This window comes from Accipiter gentilis, chromosome 5, assembly GCF_929443795.1.
Source record: "Accipiter gentilis chromosome 5, bAccGen1.1, whole genome shotgun sequence".
NCBI lineage: Eukaryota > Metazoa > Chordata > Aves > Accipitriformes > Accipitridae > Astur > Astur gentilis.
The window spans coordinates 10664803-10690876 of NC_064884.1; the positions used below are offsets into that span (position 1 = coordinate 10664803).

General features: G+C 38.8%; 2 protein-coding genes across 13 annotated transcripts in view; one reads left to right on the top strand and one right to left on the bottom strand.

The window, feature by feature from the left end:
- Positions 1 to 22124, top strand: part of EML6 (EMAP like 6) — a 119972-nt gene extending 97848 nt beyond the window's left edge. For 3 of the 8 annotated variants that reach the window (XM_049801609.1, XM_049801610.1, XM_049801612.1), the window contains 15 exons: positions 4998 to 5076; positions 6015 to 6144; positions 7370 to 7468; positions 8732 to 8752; positions 9122 to 9295; positions 10021 to 10229; positions 12265 to 12422; positions 13121 to 13235; positions 14486 to 14674; positions 15791 to 15963; positions 16590 to 16752; positions 17479 to 17582; positions 18659 to 18812; positions 19200 to 19300; positions 21121 to 22124. In XM_049801609.1, coding sequence (XP_049657566.1) covers positions 4998 to 5076; positions 6015 to 6144; positions 7370 to 7468; positions 8732 to 8752; positions 9122 to 9295; positions 10021 to 10229; positions 12265 to 12422; positions 13121 to 13235; positions 14486 to 14674; positions 15791 to 15963; positions 16590 to 16752; positions 17479 to 17582; positions 18659 to 18812; positions 19200 to 19300; positions 21121 to 21145 — 1894 coding nt within the window. In that variant the 3' untranslated portion in view covers positions 21146 to 22124. Of the gene's footprint in view, positions 1 to 1943; positions 2187 to 3241; positions 3397 to 4997; positions 5077 to 6014; positions 6145 to 7369; positions 7469 to 8731; positions 8753 to 9121; positions 9296 to 10020; positions 10230 to 12264; positions 12423 to 13120; positions 13236 to 14485; positions 14675 to 15790; positions 15964 to 16589; positions 16753 to 17478; positions 17583 to 18658; positions 18813 to 19199; positions 19301 to 21120 lie in introns of those variants that run through there. The other 5 variants (XM_049801611.1, XM_049801613.1, XR_007506169.1 and 2 more) reach the window with 5 other exon arrangements.
- A 1942-nt stretch (positions 22125 to 24066) lies between these two features.
- The window catches only part of RTN4 (reticulon 4), a 48190-nt gene continuing 46182 nt past the window's right edge, over positions 24067 to 26074 (bottom strand). For all 5 annotated transcript variants that reach the window (XM_049801615.1, XM_049801620.1, XM_049801617.1 and 2 more), the window contains 2 exons: positions 25588 to 25646; positions 24067 to 25140 (listed from right to left, as the gene is read on the bottom strand). In XM_049801615.1, the coding sequence (XP_049657572.1) occupies positions 25098 to 25140; positions 25588 to 25646 (102 nt within the window). In that variant the 3' untranslated portion in view covers positions 24067 to 25097. The remainder of the gene's footprint in view (positions 25141 to 25587; positions 25647 to 26074) is intronic.

The window sequence follows — 26074 nt, forward strand, 5'->3', positions numbered from 1 at the left end:
TGGAAAAGACTTTTCCTCTCAAACATGATCACAAACCCCAAGAGAAGCCTAAGGAAAGAGAGAGACCTTCCAGAATATGCTAAAGTTGGGTTGATTCCGCTGCCTTGGTAGTATATGGAGAGAGTTCTCCTGAAGTCTCATTACCTGAGGTATTCAAAACTTTTTAGCTCAAAGACAGAAAATTAGGTTTTGCCTAAAGCATGTTACATTGTGTTCCTTGAAGCTGGTTTGGGCAAACAAGGCTGAGGGATCTTCCAGACAGCCCTGTCTGTCCAGTGTATTATGTATGACAGATCTCTCTGCAATAAGGCCAGCCTATTTACAATAGTTGTTTAGATCAACAGCTTTACAAGGTGTTTAGAACAATGAAATTGTTAAAAAATAAAAGCCTTCAGATTTCATTCAGAACTGATTACCCTTCTTACTAATTTGCTTTTCTGCTTGTTTCACATTTGAGGTTGAACTAGAATGACATGTGAATGCAATGACTAGCTTCCCTTACAAGATATGAAAATGGCAGCTATCACCACCATATGTTCTGCAATACCTTTTGTGGGTTTTGTGTTGTTTTTTTTTTTTTTTAAAGAGTGCATCAGCATACATGTGAAGTCATAAATATTGTAACCATGCTAAGGCTTTTTCAGTGTTATGCTTTTAAAAACTAGTTTAGATTACGATTGATGTTTCCCTTTAGTTTTGTTTCAGCTTTGCTTTGATCCACTGTATTAGGGAGTAGGATATTTTCTTACTGAATACTATTCTTTTTTGTTGTCTGTGTTATCTACAAAATATAAAGAAAAAGTAGCAGCAGGAAAAGTTGTATGTAAAACTCCTATGTATGTTGAGATGCCAAAATCACAGGGTTTAGAATTCACAAAATCTCTTAATCACTTCTTAAAGCTCTAGGACTTTTGCAGCAGTTTTAGGGCACTTTGGATTCCCCTTCCTGTCAACTAGTGGAAGCATACTTTAAAGAGCTGCTTTTGCGTATTTTTTTTTTTAAATGGAGAGTGTATTTTTTTAAATCTTGGAAGGTTTTGTTCTGTTGCCCAAACAAACCTACCAGTAGTGGATCGTCTTAGCTCTCTTTGAACCTTGCTTTCTCTTCTTGGGAGCAGTCCCGCTCATTTTTATTTTTGTGTAGCAAAAATATGCTCTCCAGTTAGCAGCCATCTAAATGCACACGTTAGTCTCCCCTTTGGACTCTCTTCAGCTTCTTCTGTAGCCATTTCTGCTGGGCCCAGACAGTCACCTTCTCGGTGTCAGGACATTTTTGTCCATCTGTCCCTGCTCCCAACCTCATTGTTTGTCACTTTCATGCAATGCTGTTTCTGAAGATCCAATCCTGCTCCCATTGGCCTCAGAATAGAATATTACTGTTCTTGCTAATTTATTACAGATGCAGACAGTGTCTTTCATCAGAGAGAATTACGCCATGTGCTCTAAAAACATGAGTTGGTTATCCCTGTCCCATAAAATTTATCATAACAATTTTTGGTCTGCTTTTTCTGTCTTCTATTTTCTGTCTAAATAGATCAACACCCCCACCCCCGCCCCTTCCTTTGGCCCTGTTCTCTAAGATTGCATCTCTCTTCTCCCTCAAAGTCCCCCACTCTTCCAAAATCCTATTCATTCTTTCCCCCTGCCCAGCTTTCACTATGTCTGTCTGTTATTCTCTGTCCCAGTGCTGCCTGTTCACCTCACCTGTGATTTAGGCTCCTCTTCCTACTCATCTGTCTTGGTCATTTCAGATAGCCTTCCCGCTTAGGTGAGAGCGAATGAATTGTCACTTGCACTTTTTTACAGTTCTGCATGAAGAAAGTGGGTGAGATTTTGTCAGTTTAAATCTGGAGTTAGCTCACTGATTTATAACCATGCACACTTGTGTAAGCATATCATCAAGATAAAGTTAGTAACAGAAATTTTATTTGCTGTATTCACAGTATCTAAAGAACTGAAAGCCCTCTAATGTCTGACTGTGTCTTATCTTTCCTGGAACTCATTCATCCCATAACGTAATATAAGCACATTTGTTGTAAATTACTGGAAAGAAACCGTTAATGCTTGTATTATGTTTTAACTTGCTTTCCTTTGGAGGCAGGGAATTGTCAAGTAAGTACTAACAACACAGAGCACAGAAAAAGCATAGATTGCTGTGAATGTACAATGCAGATTGCATAGGTCAAAAAGGGTAAATATATGTAATTTGCTACAGTGCAAATTTCTTGTCTTGACACTGCCATCTTATGTATCAAAATAAATTAGGTGTAGTCATAGACTTGTTAAAAATAAAATGACTTCTTAAAATGTTAAAAATTTGCTGCTTTACATTTGTTTTATTAAAATGAAAATAAGGCAATGAATGCATACATGTGTGTATATATACATGTATATGTATATATGAATGCACACAACATTTGTATTTGTGTGTACTGTGAATAGATATATATAAAAGTATATGCGTGAATGCTTACAGTCTAGTGATTTTCAATCATGTCATAGTCATAGTGTTCTCTTGCTTTCATAAAAAATTTTGGCTTGCTCTTGTCATAAACTTTAACCGATATTCCTAGATAAAGAGATGTAAAGACAATCCATTTTAAAATTACACTAAAACAGAAAAAAGAGCAAGAAGCATACAAGAAAATGATTTATTATTTTTGTAAGTGCTGATTCAAAGGCCCCGGTGAATCTGGGCTGAAATGGCTTTTGCTGTTTTAGCATCACATAACGATTTTATTTTGTAAGAGAATTAAGTTTTGTAATAATTAACTCCACCCCTTCTCTACTGGTGACTGCACTGCTATTTGGTCCAATTACCACTGATGGTTATATAACATGACTTGATTGACCACTTCCAGAGAAAATAAAGGTACTTGTTTCCCTGTGAACAAAAAAGTACAAGCTGTCCCTGTAAGTAAGTTGGCCTACCAATGAACAATTATGAGGCTAAATTGCAGGCTGAACCAGGATAGAAAACAAGCATCCATTGTATGAAATTCTCAACAGCGCTTATGAGACTGTTAAGTTTCTACCAGTTTCCATCCCTGTCATTCACCTGAAAATAAACAAAACACTTGGAATCACGTTCTCCTTCAGTATAAAGTGTGCAGGAAGCATGGATGTAGCTTCCTTTTTTTCCTCTGTCCTGTAGGATCTTTAGTTCAGAGTATACCCAGGGATGCCAGAGTATGATGTTTCCGAATTTGTAGACTGGTGCACTCTTTAATTTCTGTTTTAGTTCTTGCTGGCATGCTTGAATAGCATGTTTTGTGCCACAAAGGAATGACTGATCGACTTTAAAAATGCTTGTGCATGAATAAAGTGGTCAGAAGTACACCTAAACTGTATTAAGTTTCTTACTTGGCTTTGTTTGCTGCTTACAAGGGGATCAAGGTAACTCTCTCGCTCTTTTAATGTCACAAGATCACCTGCTAATGTACTTTGCTAGTACTTAGTGAGTTTGCTTGTTTGCTTGAGAAGTGGGTTAGTTTGTTTACCTCCAGCTTTGTTCTGTCTTTTTTAGAGCTCAGCTTTTCATGCTACTTACTCCTGCAATAAGTATTCTAGCTGTGTAGCAATAAGTGTTCTAGCTGTGCGTTTTGTCAGTTTTTGCCTTTGATACCTTCCATAAAAAATACAATTCAAGAAAAAGCAGCTCCCTCTAAGCAAAAGGGATTTCATGCTTCTGCAATTAATTTTTGCAAAATGAGAATTAATCGTAGTTAGAGTATAAGGACAAGAACAATCTAATTTTCACAACATATATAATGTATATCAAGTTTGCACCTCTTTGAAATCTTGAATTGTGGAAATGCTTTCCAAATTTGACTGTTTATAAATAAATTGAGGCTAGGCATTTTAGTTTTTTACTTACAGAACCCACTGCTGTTTAGCCCTGTCTCCAGAATCTGCAATTGGAGTTTAAAGGCATGCAGCGGGGTGGGTTTTGTATTATTAACAGCAACCATCAAGTGATGTTTTGGAGCAAGCATTTAACCATAATATCTGTTTTTATTCTTTCACCATCACCACTTCTACCCCAACCTTCTAGCAAGACCTATTTTCTAAGTAAAAGATGATCAAATGTGACTAAGCATCTAGGCCAGGTTTCTATGGGCTAATTTCTCCAGTAATCCAGTGCAATTTTTATGGCTCTGTTCTGCTGTTGACAGGGTTAGAATTAGCCCTCATGAATTTCTGTTAACAGAAAAAAGAATCATTATGCTTCAATTAACACAATGATCATCTAAAGTGGAGCCTGTGCAGCAGGCATTTGATTTTGTAAGGTCATGAACTTCTAGAGCCTGAGCTCCCTCTACTCCTCTTAGGATTGTGCCTCTTCTTTTTCCTTGGAAGGATCAAGTCAAACAGTAGCAGTAAAGGTTATCTGTCTTTAAAGACCATTTGCACAAATCAAATTTTGTTTCAGCCTGTGTTCTACGTTTGTCTTTTTAGCTACTTTTAACAACAGTAATTATATAAAAATGCTTTGCTGGCCTTAGTGTCTGTTAAATTCACACAGACGAATGACTTGTACATTTTAAAATGTAATCATTTTATCTCTAATATGATTTTGAGAAGATTTTATTAAAGCCTTGTCAAGGTTTTGTGGTGGAGTTTCTCAGAAGCAGCAAGGTTGGTGAAAGGTCAACTGCAAGCTGTAGAAAATCTTTTAGATCAGCAGTTTACTATCATTTAGTATTCAAGGATTTTCCCATGAATTTAAATCATTACGATTTAAAAAAATAAAATCAATGTACAGTGGTCTGTTCTACCACTCACGTGCAAAATCTACATCAGTGTTATTTCTGCTCTTTCCATCAAAATGCATAGGATTTTAGTCAGTTTATTGTACAACTCCAAAAAAGCTAAGCTTTAAGCTCATATAGTTGCAATTGGCCGTTTCCTGTTCACATACAAAACATATGCTATGGTTTTGAAGGGTTTATTTTGCTTTCAAACATATTGTCTTCTTTTTTAAATGTTTGTTTCAGGCCACCAGTTAGCAGAGCTGCTCCTCAACCTGAAAAACTGCAAAAGAACAATATCAACAAAAAAAAGAAACTGGTTGAGGTCAGGCTTAATACTTTTTCATTTACGTTAGAAGAAATAAGTGGTGGGTGAAATTTGTCCCTATTTCAAGGGCACCTAAAGTCGTGTATAGGTAGAAGAGAAAGAAATTTCTAGAAAGTGCTTTCAGCTCTGGTGGCAAACACCAGAAGATGTGATAGATATAGCAACCTCTGTCAGAAAGAACCTCAGATTCAGGGTGTTAAAGCTTACCTATAATAGCAAATCTCTCCAAATCCAAAATTTGTCTCTTAATTTGAAGGGCAGGTAGAGCCAAAGTGTATGTGCACGCACAGCAGAACCCACATTCGCTACCTAACTCCAAGGGAAATACAGTCAGAAACTGCACTTTCACACGCAAAAAATCATGTGCAGAATTTTGAATGATGAAATTTGCTCATTTACTTTGGAACAAACCTTTTTCCCCAAACTGTAGGGCCCCCCAAACAAGTCTCTCGAATTTCCACATAATATGCTGAACAAGGAATATTCGGTGATCTGTGTGGATAATTTGCAACAATTGCTTGGTCTGTCAATGTCATTCAAATTGTTCCTGATACCCTATGTAGCTATTAAACTGTGACAGGAAGATTAATAAAATTGGACCTTTTTTGTAAGTTGTATATATTTTTGAATGGAAATTTACAGAAACAAAACATTTACAGCCGGCTGAATTATTAAAGAAATAATAATATAATTGCAGTGCCTTAGTTGACTGATTAGAGCATTGTAGATAGTCTGTGAGAATGTCATGCCTCAGTAAAGTAGCAGAAGACCAGGGGTAACTGATTAAATATTGTTTAATTATTCTGTAGCCTCTACAAGATATTTGTAGCTTGTGTAATTACTTTTGAACTGTGCTTATGTGATCCAAACTCTGTAATCTCCTTGTTTCTTCTTTCGTTTCACTCTTATTCTTTCTTTTTGTTTTACTTGACCAGGAGCTGGCTTTAGACCATGTTTTTGGATACAGAGGATTTGATTGTCGCAACAACCTCCATTACCTAAATGATGGTGCTGATATTATTTTCCACACAGCTGCAGCAGGCATAGTTCAAAATCTTTCTACTGGTAATTCAACTTGAAACAACACTTTGAGATAAAAAAATGTTGTACTAGTAAAATATTTCCGATTGAAAGTCTTAACACTTTAACATTCCTGTAATTTTCTCACATTTTGCACCTTGATAAATAATGCAAAAAAATTTAGATGGCTATTACATCAGATTGACAATTTCTCCTGTTCAGATAATCCTGTAAAGCCATCCTGTTCCTTTCAGCAGGCATCAGATTCTGCTAGGAAGTGTAATAAAAACCTGTTCTATTTCTGCAGTTGTGCCTTGCTAAAATCCCCACTGAAGATGCAGGAATGGCTTTCTCGGAGGAGAGAGCCTGGGTTATGAAACGGCTAGTACCCCAAAAAACGTTAGGAGCAGTAACATCCATTGTTTCATTTTGAGTTGTTTTAGCAAGGTCATACTCCAGGGAAGGGTACTTTTTGATGCAATACAGCATGAGCAAGTTGCACTTGGGAAAGGGTAGAAATATTCCCTGCTTTTGGGGTGATGAAAAGGAGGAAAACCAACAAAAATTTATCTAGCCTTCCTAAGCTGTAGCACCAGCATCTCCATATTCTTCATATATCTCAAGAAACAAAGATAAGAATTAAAGGAATTTTGGCTTTATTTTGTCCCCCCTTGGTGCCGCAGTGAACCAAAGGGTCGCAGCGGCGTGCTCAGCAGCTCTGCTGCTGAGAAGGGGCAGAGGCAGGAAAGCTGTCACATCTGGTGACCTCTGGGGACTCCAGTCCTCACGCAGCCTCTGACCCATGGAGCTGGGAGGCATGGTCCCATCTGTTCTTTTTCGGCCCTTTCCCTTGGGAGGATATTGCAAATCATAAACTTCACAGGGCTTTGCTCTCCGCTTTGCCTCCCACTGACTGCTTCAGTTTACTGGGAAACCTGGGCCCTGCATTGGCTAGTTTTGCCTTTTCATGCAGTTACAGGAGGTTACAGGATGATTCTTGGGCTGATTCCGGGTTCCGTGGACAGACCTAGTTTACCTAATATTGCTTTTTTTTATACATATGTGTTAACGGTTATATTCACGGTGCATTTGGTAATGGTGCCTGGGAATGAGAGCGGCGCAGCTGTCGACATAGTTATTGCCCTACCCCCATCCATCCCCTGGAGAGTACAGCACGAGTGTAGCAACACGCTGCTTGAATGTTCTTTGCTTCAGAGGTGGTTCTTTCTTCGATACTGGTGTGAATAAAAACATGTTTGAATTTTATTAGGTAGTCAGAGTTTCTACCTGGAGCACACTGATGACATTCTCTGCCTAACTGTGAATCAGCACCCAAAGTACAAAAATATTGTGGCTACCAGCCAGATCGGTAGGTGACTCTCTGTATAATAAAGTTTTACTCAAAAATTTTCAGGGCACTGATTTATTTTGGGCTTTTCTGTGTAGGAATTTTACCAGGACATGCCAGTGTTGCTGTCCTCAAATTCATTTACTTGATTTTTTTAAGAGGTAATCAAGCTTCAGGTTTTTCTTATGATTTCAGTTTCATGTCTGATTGTGAGTTGTTGGATCTTAGAGTTAATTGTAGTATAATCATATTCCAGAAAGCAAGCTTTGATAAACTGCACCAAATCATCTCATTAATCTGTAATCATAAGATTTATAGAATTCCCTCTTTCCTTCCTGTATCCAAGGCACTCGGTTAGCAGTAAAATGCTTAGCAGTGAAAATACATAATGAAAATTTCCTATGCAGAAGTACAAAAGCTATATGGAAAAGGAAAGAAATAGAGTGAAATCTCAGCAGAAGTTATGACACATGTAAGGGGCCTGTTGTGAAACTATATGTGTTTATTATTTGCATGGAGAGTCCTGTTAGATTCCCTAGGATCTTTTGCAGGAGTCAACATCGTATGGAAAATGCAGGTTCATTTGCCCCAAGCTTTGAGAAGGATTTGTTGCCTTTTGCTTAAACCAGCTTAATACTAGAATAATTAACTTTATGAAAAAGAATGGACTCATTCTAATTCATATCAATCTGGAAGGAGACTCAAGTCCAAAATTTCTGTAATAAGTAACATAACAGGGGCAGAAAAATTGTAGTAGATGAGGACCTTGACAAACTATCTTTGCCACCTGTACCGAGTGCTGTCATTCAATTTGAATGTTGAGTAAACACAAAAATCTGTACATGTTAGAGCTGCAGTTCAAAATACTGATTTCTATGACAGAAAATGTGACTGTTAAAGGCCCTTTTTCTAGTCTGTCAATAAGAGCCCATCAGTGTTTCTGAGTTTGGTTGATATTCTGTATAACTACAGATTCATTTCACTTTTAAATTTAATAATTTTTAAAAACTGCATGTCTTTAGCATTTCTTTTAAATACCATTTTAAAAAATCAGAAGTACTAAATATTGTTGTAATATTTGTGTATAAAAAACAATATACCCAAAAAAGTTCAACAATATTCCTGCTTATTTGTTTTGTTGATTTAATCCATATCCATTTTCAAATTTTTAATTTTTTTTTCCTTCTGGTGCTGATGCTGGCACTTCAGCATTAGAAACATGACTTATTTCACCTATTGTTTTCCCTTGGTGCTTCCTCATTTGCCATTGCTCTCACAATGCAGGTGATATGACAGAATTTCCAGGTAAGGCTGATTCGTTTGTGAATTGTAGTCAGCAGAGTTATGTAAAAGTTTCATGTTACCTCATTGTATCTGTGTGAATCACAGATACAAGTGAAACATCTACAGACAATTTCTTTTGCATGAGGTTCTTCATAAATGTTATGTTGTTCTTTTAGAATTTGTCTTACTTCATGAAATACAATGATTTCCCCCTGTGTTTCGCAAGCTATTATGGTTTTTTTATTTTTGAGTAGCGTTAACCTTAAAACAAAACCCCACAACTTATAAGTGTCTGTTTAGGTTAAATGTTCTTGAAAAATGCCTGTTTTGCACTGAAGCATTTCAGATGCTGAATTAATTCTCTTATATAATATATCTTTTTGCACATAGGTACAACTCCCACAATTCATATATGGGATGCTATGAGTAAGCAAACAATTTCAATGCTGCGTTGCTTCCACACCAAAGGGGTCAACTATGTTAACTTCAGTGCAACGGGCAAACTTCTGGTTTCAGTGGGAGTTGATCCAGAACATACTATCACAGTGTGGAGGTGGCAAGAAGGTAACTCAGGAAAAATCATGTTCTTTCAGCCTAACAGAACTGTGTACAATTATTTGCTTTTCCTTTCAAGTCTTTGGAATAGATTTGTGTTCTTACTCTGAGTATCATGGCTCCCGAAGTCATAAAACCAGTTAGAGATGGCGAAGTGCTAGGAAATATGCATAAGAAAGTAAGTTTTAAACTTCTATTATAAGTAGAAGTAAGTTAAGGAAAGAATGTTTTTTAATATAAAATTCTATGAAATTAAGGGAAGTATTTTATTTTTTCTTCTTAAAATACTTGAACTTGAAATTCTATGCTGTAGATAGGCCTTTGGGAAGTCATTTTCAGAAAGGAATTATCATCTTCAGAAATGATGGGGAGGAGAGGAAAAGTGTCTCAGCTCATTAGATGTGTCCCTGTGCATTTCACCAGATGGTAACTCATTGATGATATTCAAAATTTCTGTGGTGTTGTTTCACTGACCGAGGAGACAAATCATGCTATGAAGGCCTAAATCTGCATTCCCTAAAATGGCCAGATGCAATGGAATAAGCAGGGACCTTACGGGTTGAATGAATTAAGATGTTTGACAGACCAAATAATGTTGGGATTTGCTTAGCTTTCAGCATCTGGGACACAGTTCTCTAATACAATACCAGGTCAATTTATTTTATACAATTGTATCAGAGCTTAATTTTGCAGGTAAATTTAACTTTATTTTTATCCTTTCCTAATTAAAACAGGGGCTAAAGTTGCTAGCAGGGGAGGACACCTGGAGAGGATATTCGTTGTAGAGTTCCGCCCAGATTCAGACACTCAGTTTGTGTCTGTTGGGGTAAAACACATGAAGTTCTGGACATTAGCTGGAAGTGCTTTGCTTTATAAGAAAGGAGTCATTGGTTCCATGGAAGATGCCAAAATGCAAACCATGCTTTCTGTTGCCTTCGGAGCAGTGAGTTCAAATTACTAGCTACAGAATTTTGTAATACATTTTTATTAAAACTGCAAGTGTCAATTTCCTTTGTTGAAATCTAGTACAGTGTGGGCAGTGCAAGACCATGGAGCTCTTGCTTATTTGTTAAACTTTTAATTTGAAACTTGTACACTTTTAGATCCTCATGTAAGTTTTCTAAACAGGGTTGGGTTTCTCTGTTAGCGAACGTTTTTCATTAACGTCTGTGCATACCTACAGCATCAGCTGCCACGGCTTTTATTTTTTTTACTTTGCTAGTTATTTAGCACTTCACTGGTTAACTTAGAAAAATGCAATATTGTTATTCTGTGTATAGGCTCTGCAACCTTTTTTTCTACTAACGTTATTTGGTATGACATATGCTAGTGATCCAACTAATGGTAGCAGTACATAGTACTCTCCAGTATGATCATTAAGGAACCATAGCACTGTACTTTAGACTTCGTAGTTAAGGAAAGCAATACATATTAACAGTGAAAAAGCAGCATTACCATGATACTAAGGTCTGAAATAGCTTCTGCTTCATCGAGAAAGCCCATAGAAATTACCTTTGCAAATGTTAAGCATAAATTATACAAATCACCAATTCAAAGAAACCCCTTGCTCCCAATTATCCACCCTGGACAATAGTACTAATGTGTGAAATGTGAGTGTATAAAATTCGGCTCCCAAATCCTGATCCTTATGCCCAAACAACTGACACTGTTGTAAAAAATTGCTTAATACTAAACATTTCTTTTCTATTCCAATGGCATTACTGTAGTATAAAATACGAGTAATGTAATGGACACTAAAGACCCCCAAAGTGATTTTAGCAAAGAAGTAGAATGTAATATTAGAAAGACCAAATTGCTTGTCTGTATTTTCCAAGTAGAAACAGTCTGACAGACATTTTATTTTCTAAAATAATAAAACTAGTGTCCTGCAAGGGAGACCTTCAAAACCAGCAGATGAAGTTTACTCAATTAGCATACATCATTCATTCAGGATGGTTTTTTCTTCCTCGAGTATGTGTCATTGAATCCCACTGGAAGTAGGAGTGCATGGCACAGGAGCATGAGTAAGTTGCTCTTAATAGAGTAGGGGCTGTGCACACACCCTCTGCTTCTTCATGCATCCATGAACCTCACTTGTTTTCATCCAGGTCCATCTAATGCCAAAGTCAACACGTCATGGTGGGATACAGCCACACTACCTTTCCACCATTTGAAACAAAAATTTATTCTGGAGCTTCTATCCCCCAGATTCTTCAACAGACACCATTGCTGTTTATTGCAGAACGTAAGACTTTCCTTTGAACCCCTATCAAAAGGGTTCCCTTACAATTTTTCCTGATGCCTGTTATTTCAGAGTCAGTGGACTTCAAGGTCAGACAATCTTCAGTTCTTTAGCCAATCTTTTCTATTTAACAGAGCACGCTCCAAAAGAGCGTTTGCAATGCAGAATACTTGCTACTTTTCCCCATTCCTCAGGGAGTCCCAGACCTCAGACCAGTTTGCTCCATGGGCCAAGTTTTATGGCTTTTATGAGAAATTATGCCATTGCTGTGGTGCATAAAGTAGGTAACAGGTTGAGTTAGTTCTGCATTTAAGTTTATACGCTTTATTTTCAACATCTTGAAGATACTGCTTGCCAGTCACCTATACTGAGATTCCCACTGATACATACTCAAAGAAGAAAGAAACATCGCTGAGAATTCAGTAGTGGTAACCTGTCAGCCATCTCGCCAGCAGGTGATACGACATAGCACATGCATAGCAAAAGAAGTATGTGCATCTGAAAGATCTCAAGATGAGGTGAATGTACCCTGCTTATATGATTTATAACATCTCAAAGAAACACCGTTAGAGTGCAGTCATTAAACTCATTCTGTCGATGCAGATGGTTTTAATTCCTACATTCATTGCACCGTTGACTTTTCTCACGAAATTCAGTAGCTAAAAGAATTTTAATTCAAGCTGAACAAAAATGCTAAGTTATTTATTATATCGGAGATCGTTGCTATTTGTTGCAGAATAACCTTACATTTACTGGTGCCATAAATGGAGATGTCTACGTCTGGAAGGATCATTTTCTGGTTAGACTTGTGGCAAAAGCTCACACAGGGCCAGTGTTCACAATGTACACGACTCTTCGAGATGGACTCATTGTTACAGGAGGGAAGGAGAGACCGTAAGACATACAATCTTCCTAAACGGCACAACTTTTCTCTCTCTCATATCAGTTTTTAATTTTATTTCTCCCATACCCTAGACATACACAACGTTTCCCAGACATAAATGGTACCTGTACTGTAGCAGTTTCAATCTAAATTTTACATAACATGCCCAGGTGTCTTAGTAAGTAAAGGACTAATAAGTAGGACACTCAAGGGTCACAATAAAGCACGTTATGCGCAAAGGACGTACTGAACCTCAAATTAGCAATTGATATGAACACCTGTATAAGCTCCTTGTTGCCTGAGCTCCTGCCAGCCTGGCACTAGTGGGTTTGTCTCAATTTTTTAATTCTGTCAAACTACAGACAATCTCTCCAGGTGGAGACTCTGTGATTAGTAAATTCTTTGATTTACTAGAAGTAACATATTTGCCAAGCTTATCTTGGTGACAGAAATTTGAGATTAAGCGACAAGAGAACAATTTGTTTTTTACAAATTAGGCGTGATATGTTTAAAACATGGAGTGTGATAGCATTTGAATTTTTATTAGTTACTTTCCATTGCACAATAGTGAGGCGTCTTTATATACAGTAGAAGGTGATTCAATGTATGTTTTACTATTTAATCAGAAAAATACTGATGGGATTTACATATGGGATTTGTTGTAGCCTATGCAGGAGACATCTGAGTAACACAACACACTTCTTTTCAGCACTAAAGAAGGGGGAGCTGTAAAGCTATGGGATCAAGAGATGAAACGGTGCCGAGCATTTCAGCTGGAGACAGGTCAGCTCATCGAGTGCGTGCGCTCCGTCTGCAGAGGAAAAGTAAGTGAGCTGATGTGGCAGACATTACCCTTTGGCAGCATTGCTGCATGTTGTTCTTGGTGGAGGTTGGATGGGAGACACAGGGGAGAAGACTTTCGTAAAAAGTTATGGGAAGAGGCTTTGTCTTCCTACCTAGTGATGTTTCCTTACTTGTCTTCCTGAGCTCACCGATGGGCTTTAAACTGCATGAGGATCGCATTTCTGATGCTTAGTGCCTGCCTTTCCTCTACAGTCAGCAAGGAGAGCAAAAGGCCTTCTGGACAGCGCTAAGTGTAGGAACATGTTTCACCAGGGTAGGACCTTGTCTCCTGCCTTTCTTTTTGCATGACAAAAGGAACTTGGGTACCTGCTTTACAAGGTTTGCTTCCTGTAAAATGTAGGCACAGCTTAGGTGCTTCAGTTAGGCAGGATGGATCCTAGCTTTTTTTTTTTTTTTTTCCTTTTTCAAGTCACAAATAAAACAAGTTGCCACTGAGAATTACTGATTGACTTTAAGTTTTGGTAAAGTGGAAAGCAATAGAAATAACTGAGCAATTTGACATGCTAAAGTCACTCTCGCATATGTTTTAATTGTACTTGTGAATGTTGTGAAAGGAGTGAGTGATGATGCAGGGGTCTTACTTCATATGATGGGTAGCTGTCCAACCTAACACTTCATTAAATGGTCTCTATTTAACTTCGTATATCAAGTCTCAGGAATTCGACATGCTCTTGATAACACCACCACTGAGGAATGTTGGTTTATATTTCTAATGCAGTCACCATTAACCAATGCCAAATGGTATCTATTTATGATTTTTCCAAGTATTTGCCAAGGAAGCTCTTGCAGTTTAGATGATGACAGTATGGCTAGAGTAGACACAAGGTGCTCTTAAACAGCCTAACTGAGCCTAAAACCCTGTTTTGCCTTTTTTTATTATTGCCCAAATATTATATTTAGTTACCTCGGAGGTATGAGAATCATGCTTTGCCAACTTGTCTGTAAACACTTTGATCTGAATTAAAATCCTTTAATGGTAAGATGGAAATCCACTGCAGTCACTCAGCAGTAACACCAGAACGTGATCTCGAGATGTGAAAGTGTCAGTGTTTTAGTCTCCTGGTTTTAAGATGCTTCATGAACAAGCAGTATAAATCGGAATGAGTTATCACAGGTATTTCTGCAATACATCGGTACTTTACTGCTATTGGTATATTCTTTCTGTTATACTGACAACCCATCTCCCATCCTTTTTTTCGGCTACAAATAGGGGAAAATTTTAGTGGGAACAAAAGATGGAGAAATCCTTGAAGTAGGAGAAAAGAATGCTGCTTCAAACTTGTTGATTGATTGTCACATGGAAGGGGAAATTTGGGGCTTAGCAACCCACCCCTCAAAAGACATATTTATCTCTGCAAGTAACGATGGAACAGCAAGAATCTGGGACCTGTGTGACAAAGTGAGTATCACTAAGTGTGTGATTAGAAATGATCATTTTATACAACCATGCATTTTTCCAATTGTACAATGTGCCAGCTACATGTGCACCTTCAAGCAGCCATGGAAAGAGAACAGTGTTTCTCTTCTGTTTCAGTGTGGTTCTTTTGTTTTCCTGCTATGGTGGCGATGTCAAAAAAGTCAGTCCTTTGTGAGGTAGCATGCTGCTCTTTCCAAAAGCAAGCAGTTTGCAGAGAAATGCAGTTATTTAAAAGCATTCGTACCAATGGAGTGCCTTTTGTTGCGTATTGCTTATTTTGATCTAAAAGTACAGGCTGGCGTGTATTGAGGAAGCATTTTAATTCCCTGCTGACAGACTGGGTGACACAGGTTGTCTTGTCACTGATTAATACACAGACCCTGACAATAAGCCTGCCTTACCTGCAAGCATGGCTCCCTCCTTTTTAGAGCCCTTCTTTAGAACTGAACATGTTGCATATGTGTAGTTCAGGATTTTTTTTCCCCAAGTCAAATTGCCTAACAACAGTTTTTTAAAAATAACAAATAAATAAAACATTTTTAAAAAATAACAGAAAGGTTTCTGCTTATGCTAGCCTACATAAACCTTTTCAAAAGGTAGTTACCTGAGCTAGCAGGGATAACTTTTAATATGGAAAATGAATATATTATGTAGTTAAATAAGTGAAAATGCAAGAGCATTCTAGTATGTTTTCACATAGCAAATCAAATGGAAAAAACCTACCCTGATCAGCAGTTGTAGAAGCTATCAAAATCACCTTTCAACCAAAATAGGAAACGGCTTTTTCAGCCTTTTCTGCTAAATAGTATTCTTTCTGGTGTAAAACTTGAAGTCACTCTGCAACAAGATAGATGCAAACACGAAACTCTCATCTGAATTACATCTATATTTTGAAGTCTGTTTTGTGAGATCTGCCTGGTGGGATGTGATTTTTTTTTTTTTTTTTTTTTTAATGTGAAATTTCAGATTTATTTTTAGAGGAAACTATAGACAATTTGTTTTTAATAAGTGACTTTTACACTTTGTGTTTGGAAGTTTTCCATTTGCTTGGTAGTTTGCTCCAGGGGGGGTATGAGACTATTGCTTTTGTTAATACAGAAACTGCTGAACAAAGTGAATCTAGGTCATCCAGCGAGATGTGCCGCATATAGTCCTGATGGTGAAATGGTTGTGATTGGCATGAAGAATGGAGAATTTGTTATTTTACTTGTAAACAGCCTTAAGGTCTGGGGCAAAAAGCGAGACAGGAAGTCTGCAATTCAGGATATCAGGTATGTCAGAAATTTCAACTGAAGTTCTCTAAATATGCAGCCCTTACTCAAGAAAAAGTCCATCAAGTTCCAAGTTGATTTCCAGATTTGTTGTAACTCCATATTTGTTGAAACCTGCACAAAATCATGAAGTGCGTTTACTAGCTGACTGGTGGCTTTACACATACCTAAAGCTTATATTTATGTATAGCTAAAGCTTATACGTCTTAGCAAAAACTACACACACACACACACACACACACACACCCCCCAATTCAGTTATATCCACTTGAATATAGCCAGTAATTTGTACACTGTGAAGCTATGTTCATGGGAATTAATACTATAGTACATTTTAAAGTTGCAATTCCTGTTGCTTTCTCACAGAGGATTCAAGTTACTTTGCACATTGTGCTGTGCACTTTACTCAAGTGCAATATTAACATCAGTTAACTACATACAATATCCTCAATCTTCCTCATCTATTATGCATCAAGGTTTGGTTTGGATTCAATCTTGCTATTGATAGAAGGTTTTTCTTGTTTTCCAGCAAAAGAAATTTGTTCTCTTGTGTTAACATGAGAAGCAAAAGAAAATCTGGCACAGAAAGACTAATTTATATCCCCATTCTGTGTTTTATTGTTTAGGATCAGCCCAGATAACAGGTTTTTGGCAGTGGGTTCACAAGAACATACTGTAGATTTTTATGATCTCACTCAAGGTACAACCCTAAACCGAATAGGCTACTGCAAAGACATTGCAAGTTTTGTCATACAGATGGATTTTTCTGCAGACAGCAGGTACATTCAGGTATGTCTCTGCTGGACCCGTGTTTATTTGTATTTATTGTGACTGACTTGTTATCAGACATAATAACAAGATGGAGGTAAGAAAGGCTGAAGGAGGCTTTCCAAAGTTGTCCTGACCTTCAAGGTGCTCCTAAATCTTCTGAGGTAGCCCAGATAGCTCAGATTGTCTTTAGGATCTTCCTTCCTTTCTTTCTAAATACTTGGGTCTTCCCCCTGGGTTCTGCATCTCTGACTGTAACAACATGGCTCAGTTCCCTTACAGGATTATTAGCGTGCTAGAGGCAAAACATGAGAATGTTTCAAGGGAACGGGTACAACACTGAGAAAGAAACTGTGGATTATAACAATATAGAAACAGTTGTCTTTCTCCTTTTCCCTGGGATGGGATGCATACAATAGCTGAATGAATATGTGAGGTTTCCTTTTGAAATTTTTCTGATTTAGTAAAATTGGGTTGAGATAAACCAGAGAGTATATCACGAAAAGGAAATCTCTCAGCTATGCAGTATGCATATGAACACCTCATTCAATTATCATCCTGTAACATTTTTATTACTTCATATTGCATACAATGGATTCTAGCTAATTAGGAGAAAAAGAGAAATGTTATCCTAGGCGGTTATTTCCTGACAAAACCTGTTGAGACTATTACTGCTGGAAATCTTATAAATACGGAAAATGTCATATTTATAGCAAAGTTACTAACTTTTTCCTTTCCTATTTTCAGGTATCAACTGGTGCCTATAAGCGTCAAGTTCACGAGGTACCACTAGGAAAGCAAATAACAGATCCTGCATTAATAGAAAAGATCACATGGGCCACATGGACGAGGTAAAAAACTAAAGAACAAAGTTCTGCCTGATTGGGGATAGGTGTAATACAGAAGTAAGATCAGATCATACGATCAGATTGTGTAAACCAAATGCTTGAACTCTCCCCAGGGTTTGGCAAACCTGTGAGAGAAAGCATACACGCTCCCCTTTCCTAAAACTCTATCTTACATACTTAGTTTTTTATACACAGTTGTAGCTGGTTGGTGTCTGTAGTAATTATTACTGTAGTAATACCAAGGGCTGTCATGCATCCATGGTGGCTTGTTGCCGTTCATCCCAGGCTTCCCAACAGTGACGTACATGTCTCTGTACCACTTGAAGCTTCACTTTGATTGGCATGCTGGCATAGGTGCTATCTTATCCCACATCAGGAAACACAGGCAGCCTAGGAGGCACTGAAACATGAGCTGATTGTATTAAGGAAGGAGTTCTGGGTATCATTAAAATATATTTACTGACATGGATTTAGGTAGGACCCTCCCAACATAATTACAAAACTACAGCTGTGCTCTGTGTGCTGTAGAAAGTGGAACCAGCCAAAAGCAGATCTGACCATAACAAGTGGGGGATAATACAGGCAGGTTTTCAGGAGAAGGCGAGTGAGAATCCTCCTCTTACTGCTCTGCTATCAAGCAACCACGCATAAAAATCTGCCCCAGATTACTCATTTCTAAGGACTCTTGACAGATTGTGGGAGTGGGGCAGACGCATCTGACAGTTAATACGTGGGTAAATAGGAATGATTATAAAGGAACTTAAACTAAGGGAAGAACAGCTGTTTTACAAACAAGCATCCCCTCATTCAAGAGCTTATGGCTAAGAGAAGAGAATGCCGCTGTCAAAAAATCACCATGGGAGGGTACATATATGTCCATAAGGAAAGGAGAAGGCCATAGCTCTACAAGCTGCTTGTATAAAATGATGTGAGTGGTTTCACAGGACATAAACCTCAGGATTTATGGATAGTTTAAGAGTTGCACAAAAAAAGGTATGTTCCTGTGATGCTTTCTGAGATTGCATTCAGTGCAACATCTTATGATCTAACGCTATTTTTTTAACTTGGTTTTGGAACAGCATTCTTGGAGATGAAGTCATTGGAATTTGGCCACGAAATGCAGATAAAGCAGATGTCAATTGTGCGTGTGTGACCCATGCTGGGCTAAATATAGTCACAGGAGATGACTTTGGTCTGGTGAAACTGTTTGATTTCCCGTGCACAGAAAAATTTGTAAGTGGATATTTTATTTTAATCTAAACAGCTTGTGTTTCCCCACGTTCAAACTCCTTAGCGTACGATTGATTTTAAGGCATCCGAACTGCATGGTCCAACAGGTCATCTCCAGGCAGCTCCCAGCCAGTGCTGGCTGCAGGAGCGTGAGAGTTAGCTGTGCAGAACGGCTGTCCCCAGGCGAGCAGCCCGCAGGTGACAGGTAGCTGCTGACCAGCAACCAGGGAGGACGCAACACACAGGATCAGGTGCTGAGCTGGGATTACTGTGGGCTGGAAGATGCCAGTACTGCTGGGGGTGTGATTTTGTCTACACTCACGCGGCAACTTTGCCAGTCTCTAATGCTCCTGTACCAATTCCTGAGCTTCTGTTCTTTTTTTCCAATAGGCCAAACACAAGCGGTATTTTGGGCACTCTGCGCACGTCACCAACATACGCTTTTCTCATGATGACAAGTACGTTATAAGTACAGGAGGAGACGACTGCAGGTAACTGCTTACTTATTTTTAAGATGATCAAAAATTTTGTGTGTACCCTTCTATGCGAAACCCACAGCAATGCATTTAACACCTTTTTCAGCCCGCTCTGCATTCATTGACGCCTGCTGATGCGTGAGCACTTTAGCTTGGTTTTCTTACTCTGGAATTGCTGTTATTTTATGGTCACTTGCACCACGTTCGCTCCCGCCACCTTGGCGCCATTCACAAGGTCATCTCTGCTGGGTAAAACATCTTGCATTTGGGTTTCCGTGTTTACCATGCATCTGCTTGTGGCTCCTTGGCTTGCCTCCCTTCCCTGTGAGAGGGCAGACGAGGCAGACCATACCTGTGGCTGCATGGGTCAGCACCGACCTGCGAGACTTTGGGTGCCAAGAAGTAGCTGAAGGAGCCCCAGCTGCTGGCACAGGAACCACTTGGTGTGTCTGAAGAACATTTAGATCAGACAAAGACAGCTGGTGAGGGTGTCAGTCACACAAAAATAACTGAATAGCTCCTGCCCAGCAAAGTCTACAACAGGAATTCCAGCTGTATAGGATAGACTGATTTAGAAAGACATTTCAAATTAACAGGAGGCTTCTCAAAAGGTGCCTTAAGTTTGTGTTGGGGTGTTTTGGGTTTTTTTTTTTCCAGTAAAAAAAAAAAAAAAAAAAAAGATAGCCTCTGTGTGTGAGTGTGCGCGCGCGCACATGTGATTCCTGCCGGATCCCCCTCCTTCCCAAGGCTATTTGAGCTGCCAGTACTGCTCAGAGAGGACGCTACTGACTAGCAAAACAGGGAGCAGAAAGGTGAGGAATAAAAACTAAACATGGTTAAACACAAACTGTAAGGGACTTTTTAAACAGCAAAACATAGAACTAGAAAAACTGAAAAGCAACAAGGTAGGAAATGAAAGGGCACAAATTCTCACAGGAGCAAGTATCGGGAAGCTGCATTCGAGAACCAAGTATTTATAACTGCTTACTCAGCAGGAAAAATACAAGCCAGAGACTGCAGGATTGAGTCATTTTTGCCAGCGAATGAGACTGCGCATCTTTTCCAGCAGCAGCAAACTAAATACTGACACTAGGCTCCCCTCAGTAAGCCTGCAGCATAGATACTGGCCTTATGTTTGGTTTGTTCAACACCCTGCAGTCAACTTAGCTCTCCTCTCACTGCAGATTAATAAATTCTTCAAATGTAGCATTCACAGCCCTTTGTGCAATCATGCTGGAAATAAAGGACCACCCCCATCCACGCCCCCAGTAGATATTTTCATTTTCTACTTTGGGGCAAAAAAGAAAAAGAAGGGGGCGGGGGGGTGGAGAGGGAAGAAGAGTTTTTCTTTGAAAAGGGGGTTGCACAGTGGGAGAGCAGGAAGCTCTGTCAGATCAAAAAGTGGCTGCATAGGAACAAGGCTGCATTTACCTCAATTCTCACCCTGCAGCCTGGAAGTTACATAAACTCAGAAAAGCCTATCAGCTGCCTTAATTCTGACAGTATAGTTATGACGAGGATTTCTTGATTCAAAGTGTAACTATACAGAGTAAAAATAATGGCATTTCCAGCCTCCAGGCCTTCACTAACACACACGCACAAGTTAGTTACCACACTTTAACTCTATTCTGAGAAAGGGAAGTGCATTCGAGTGCTGGTATTTTGTCAATTAACTCCAGAGTTTAATGTTGCTTTACTTGGTGCCTTGCTGGCAAATCTACATTTATAGACATGTATGTATTTAACACAGCCTGTCCCTCTTGGTATGATATGCTGGAGGCTGTCATGAAGTTACTCAGAAAATTAACTTACGCTCTCCATTAATTTCTTTGCAGTGTATTTGTGTGGCGATGCCTTTGAAAGGAGACTCTCTTGCTGCTGCTACTGCCACCAACAAGTGACTGCTCTGGACTGGACAGCCATGAATGCCTCTACCCCTTCGGCTGCTGTAATTTCCGTACGATGCTGCATGGATTACACATTTTCAGATTTCTCATACAAATTTACCAAATGTGAATGTCATCTCGCATTTGAAAGACCAATAGCCTTGAGAAGGAAGCTGAAGTTTGAAAGGGAATCCTTTTGTAGCCCGGGTAGGCCAAAGTGATGAACAGTTCACTCACGGAGCTGCTTTTGCCTAATAGTGTGTTGTTATTCAAACCATGTCTGAAAAGGGAGCGCACTGAGAAAACGCTGGGCCCTTTAATTTGCGCAATTTCAAAATGTATGGCTTGAACATTTGTTCAAGGAAGTTGGTGTTTTTACACCACCTGCTTAAAACTCAAATTTGGTGCAGAGTAAAACTGCAAGCTTTTAATAAGCATGCTGGGGTTCACACTTCAGCTTTCAGTAATCCAAGGAGCAAAGTATCATTTTTTTAAGTCCATTTTATTTTTAAATATATATATATATATTTGGCAAAATTTTCTATCCATGAAGTGCCTTTGAATAATTTTCTAGTAGTATGGGCTACAGTCTTGCCTCCCACCAATTGCTTTCAACATACGGTGCTATAACTTTCATAGAGGAGGGCTAACCATTAACACCTTTTCCAGCTGTGTACTTACTTACATTATCCCTGTTTTCCGCTTTGGTTTTTAATACCTTCATAAGTGAATTCCAAAATGTTTCCAACAGCAAGAAGCTATGTGCTGTTCTAAGGACAAATTCCCGATGGCATTACACCTCTTGATAAGCTGTTCACAATTGGTTTGTGATAGTAGCTTGACTGCAGCCGGAAGTTGAAGCTTAACAACTCAAACTGTGAGTAGAGGGGGAGAGACTTGGTTAAAGAAATTTTAATATGATGATTGAGGAAGTTGCTTCCCAAGTGTTCCTGCACTCTAGACCTGCTTATGGGAACATGTGCTTTATAGTTAACTACTTGCAGTGGCCATCTAGTGTATTTAAGAAGCAGTCTGAAGGCCTCCAAGAATTGCTATTATTTCCAATTCCTCCCATTCTGGAAGGGCTCCCTGAAGACAGCCAAAGGAACACCTGGTACAGCAGTAGCAGGGACTGCGTGTACCCTGGAGCAGGCAGCTAGTCTCACACTGCTTACAAGACATAAATCACTCTGGTACCAGAAAAAATTTACCTGTCCTTAAGGAAAGCATAATCCTTGCTAAATTTGGACTCCTCTCCCCACCATCGCTTCTCCTGCACCCTGTGCAGCCCCCTCATCTGTGATTGGGCTGTGGGATTGTGGGGCAGCAGGCAGCCAAGATGAAAGGAGGGAGACTTGCCTCCACGTGGAAGTGGAGACCCTGAGCAGATGTCTACAGCAGGCCAGTAAAGCCCTTCAACGTTTGTTAATGAATATTTTGTCAAAACCAAAAACTAGAGCCAGGGACAGTGGAATCTGAGAAACAAAAGTTCAGCTTTTTCCAACAAAACTGTTTAGAAAGGAACACAAACTGTGGGCAATGTCAAAGCAAAATATTTTTGAGATTTCTGGTGTGGATCAACATCCATATTTTGTAATTACCCTTCTTTTAAAAAGACTGTTTGTTAATTTAAAGAAATAAAGGCCAACATAAAACATTTAGACTTAGTCTTTGAAAAGAAATGTTAAATAGTGCTTTAGTCCCAGTTCAGGAAATTACAATTCTGATCTGTGGAAGCTTCCTGCCAATCCACTTCTGATGCCCACTGCATAAAAAGGGAGCTGTTGTTCGATGCAACAACTATCCAATTAAAGGAGTGGATCAACGTACATTTAACACACAAAAGTGCTTCAGCAACCTCAAAGAATCACCTTTTTTTAAAACTGAATTTATTAATGCCTTATATTACTACACAGAAGATCAGTTTGTCAGATACACAATAAGAGTCCCTATGCAGTCTTTTTTTTAAAGAAACCTTCTTGATCAAATAATGTAAATCATGTTAGGTGGTGACATCAGTGAGTACCTTCTTTGCTGATGTTGTAATGTTTGCCTTCCTTTCACATTGATTGTATCCCAAATAAAACCAGTCGTGTGGCAGAATGAATTAATCAATAGTGATGTGAAAAATATCTTAAAGCAATAGTGTCTGTCAGGAGAACACTTGCAAGTTGTATGTTTATATGGTTTGGCTTTATGTATAAAATGTTCAGAAGTAATGCTGTATTATACTGTAAACTAAAATATTAGTGCATGAATTTATTTTTCAATGGTCAAGATGCCACCAATTTAAAATTTGTGTCTCAAATAAATTTGGGTACAAGTTTTCAATGTCCAGCTCTTAAATCAGATTCAACAAGTTGATCTGAAAAGACTATGGGGACTTGCTTTACAGTTTCCTTCCAACTAGAACATGGCATCATACATATAAAAGAAACGAAGAATCTTCACTTCATTTAGCAGAATCTAAAATACCACCTTTCACAATTTTCGATAACCAAGTCACAGCACTTACTTAAGTGGCACCTGACACCATCACCCCCTGTCACCAAGCTGTTGGCACAGCTGGCAGTGGTAACAGCAGGGGCCTTCAGCATGGAGACCTCCTCCCTGCAGGCAACAGTCTGCGCTACAAGAACTACGCGCTGAACTGAGCATCACCAGCCGACACAGCTACGTGGGACATCAAATCTGTAACTGGAACTGAACAAACTGCTTCACACTGCACATACGGGAAGAAAAGGTATCGTGAAAAATCCATCTACTCACATCGCTATATGTCTGACAAACTATTTCCACCACCATGTACAATGGATATTTAATCACGATGAACTTAACTTAAACAAAATAAACACAAATATATTAAACTTGCCTCAAGAAAGCAAAATACCGATATTATTTTATGTCTATAAGCTTTATTGATACTTGGGGTTTTTGTTTGGGTTTTTTTTTTTTGCTTTTTTGTTGGTTTTCTTTTTTTACATTTCACAATGCATTCCACAGACTTAGTTCAATACAGCTTAAACTGCAAGTGTATAAATTTTCATTTATCATTTCTTGCATAACAAGGTTTTAAGTTTCCAAATGACATTTGCAGCATTAGATATTCGGTCCACAGATTATCAGAGTTTGAGAGACTGTAGAATTATTTGCTCAAAATCAACTACGGTACGTTTGTGCAACAAAGTGTATGCTGTAATTTTCTTTTAATACATGTAGAGGTTCCTTTGTTCATTTCTCTTTTTTTTTTTAAACAGATGCTAGTGTTTACAGAGACATTTTAGTTTTTCAAGCTTGTGTGCTATGGAGCTAGTCCAGAAATCAGTCAATTCTCTGAAGTATGAAGCACTGTGGAGCAGCTGAAAGATCTAAGCTTTGTGAAACACATATATATATATATATATTGGCAATTGATAAAACAATAAAATCACAATACAGCTATACTCATACCAAAAAGGCAAGATTTTTCAAAACTTGCTAAAATGGTATATTCTTCTAAAACATCTCAGTTTAGAAAATCTGCATCAATCTACACAGACCATACACAGTGCACAAACTGGGAAGTGTTATCCTCCGCTCCACCTGCACTACCTCTTCTGGAACGCAGCAGGGACTACCTCTGATGAAGCAAAATGTACAGCTTTCTCAAATCTTTTGTATTAGCCAGTGCTGCACACAGGATAAAGAAAGATGATTAGTTTTAGATCCATACATAGCAGCGTACAATACTTAAGATGATGAAACACATGGCAGTCAAAACAGTTATTTTTCCTCAAACACTGCGTTGCTAAAAAATAAAGATCTGTGAAATTGCACTGCAATGTCAAGGGTTTTGCTATTCCCTGACCCTCCCCATGTAAATCCAAATGAGTATTTTTTTCCCCCTTAAAAGATGAACTTCCTATCAATAAGTTGCTTCAGGCTTTTTATTCAGTTTTGCGCTTCAAGCCAGGGATCTTTGCTTGGATCCTGCAAGAGAAAAGGAGAGGAAAAAGAACAGCATTTGAGTAACAAACAACAAAAAAGTAGGTGTAAACATAGTCTTAAAAACAGCAACATGTGAAAATTATTATCACAGCAGCACAGAATTATTACACTCAGAAACCAATGGAACCACTAAATTCTTCATTCACCCCTCAATTGCAACTGCTGAGTGCCTCAGGTTTCACTAATGGTTTCAAATACACAGAGTTCTATTAGAAATAATACAGGATCAACTTAACAACAGCATCAGCAAGAAAGGAGCTGATTTCACAACCATTCCAAACTCAAACAAAGGACTTCTTTCTCCTCCCAGGACTAGTGCATGTAATGCATTTGGTATGTACAGGAGTACCACAGATACCAAGAACCATAAATAGTCTTTATGAAGTGAAATAAAAAAAAAAACCAAACCCAAACAAACAACTCGCTTACTTAGCCATCGCATCTTTGACGTTCTTGTTCACAAGTCCCAAATAATGGTCAATTTGGGCCTGAAATGGAAGATGACACATGTTACAGACCACCTCTTACAAACAAACAGCCTTACACGAATGACTCCTGACAGAAGATTTACATCCCAGTTTGATGCCAGAGCCCCCGCAACTTCGGCCACAGCACACGCTGGTGTTTGCCTCTGGGAACGCACACAAGAGCAGGGAACAGTGGGTCAGTACCCAAATAAATTGATCCCTGGCTTCTGCATGTTCCATCAAACTGGTCACTACTTGCCTTTCCCCCTGCCTTGTCTTGCAGCTGCACAACCCAGGCCCTTGGTGAGGGGCGGTCGGGTCCTCTGGGCACCGTGCAGAAAGAAAGCTGCTTAGGTGGGCTGGGCCTGTTAAACAGCTTACGCCTTCAGAGAGCAGCCTTCAGCTCCTCAAGAGGATTGAGGAGCCCGGGTTAAGCCACAAAAATTGTC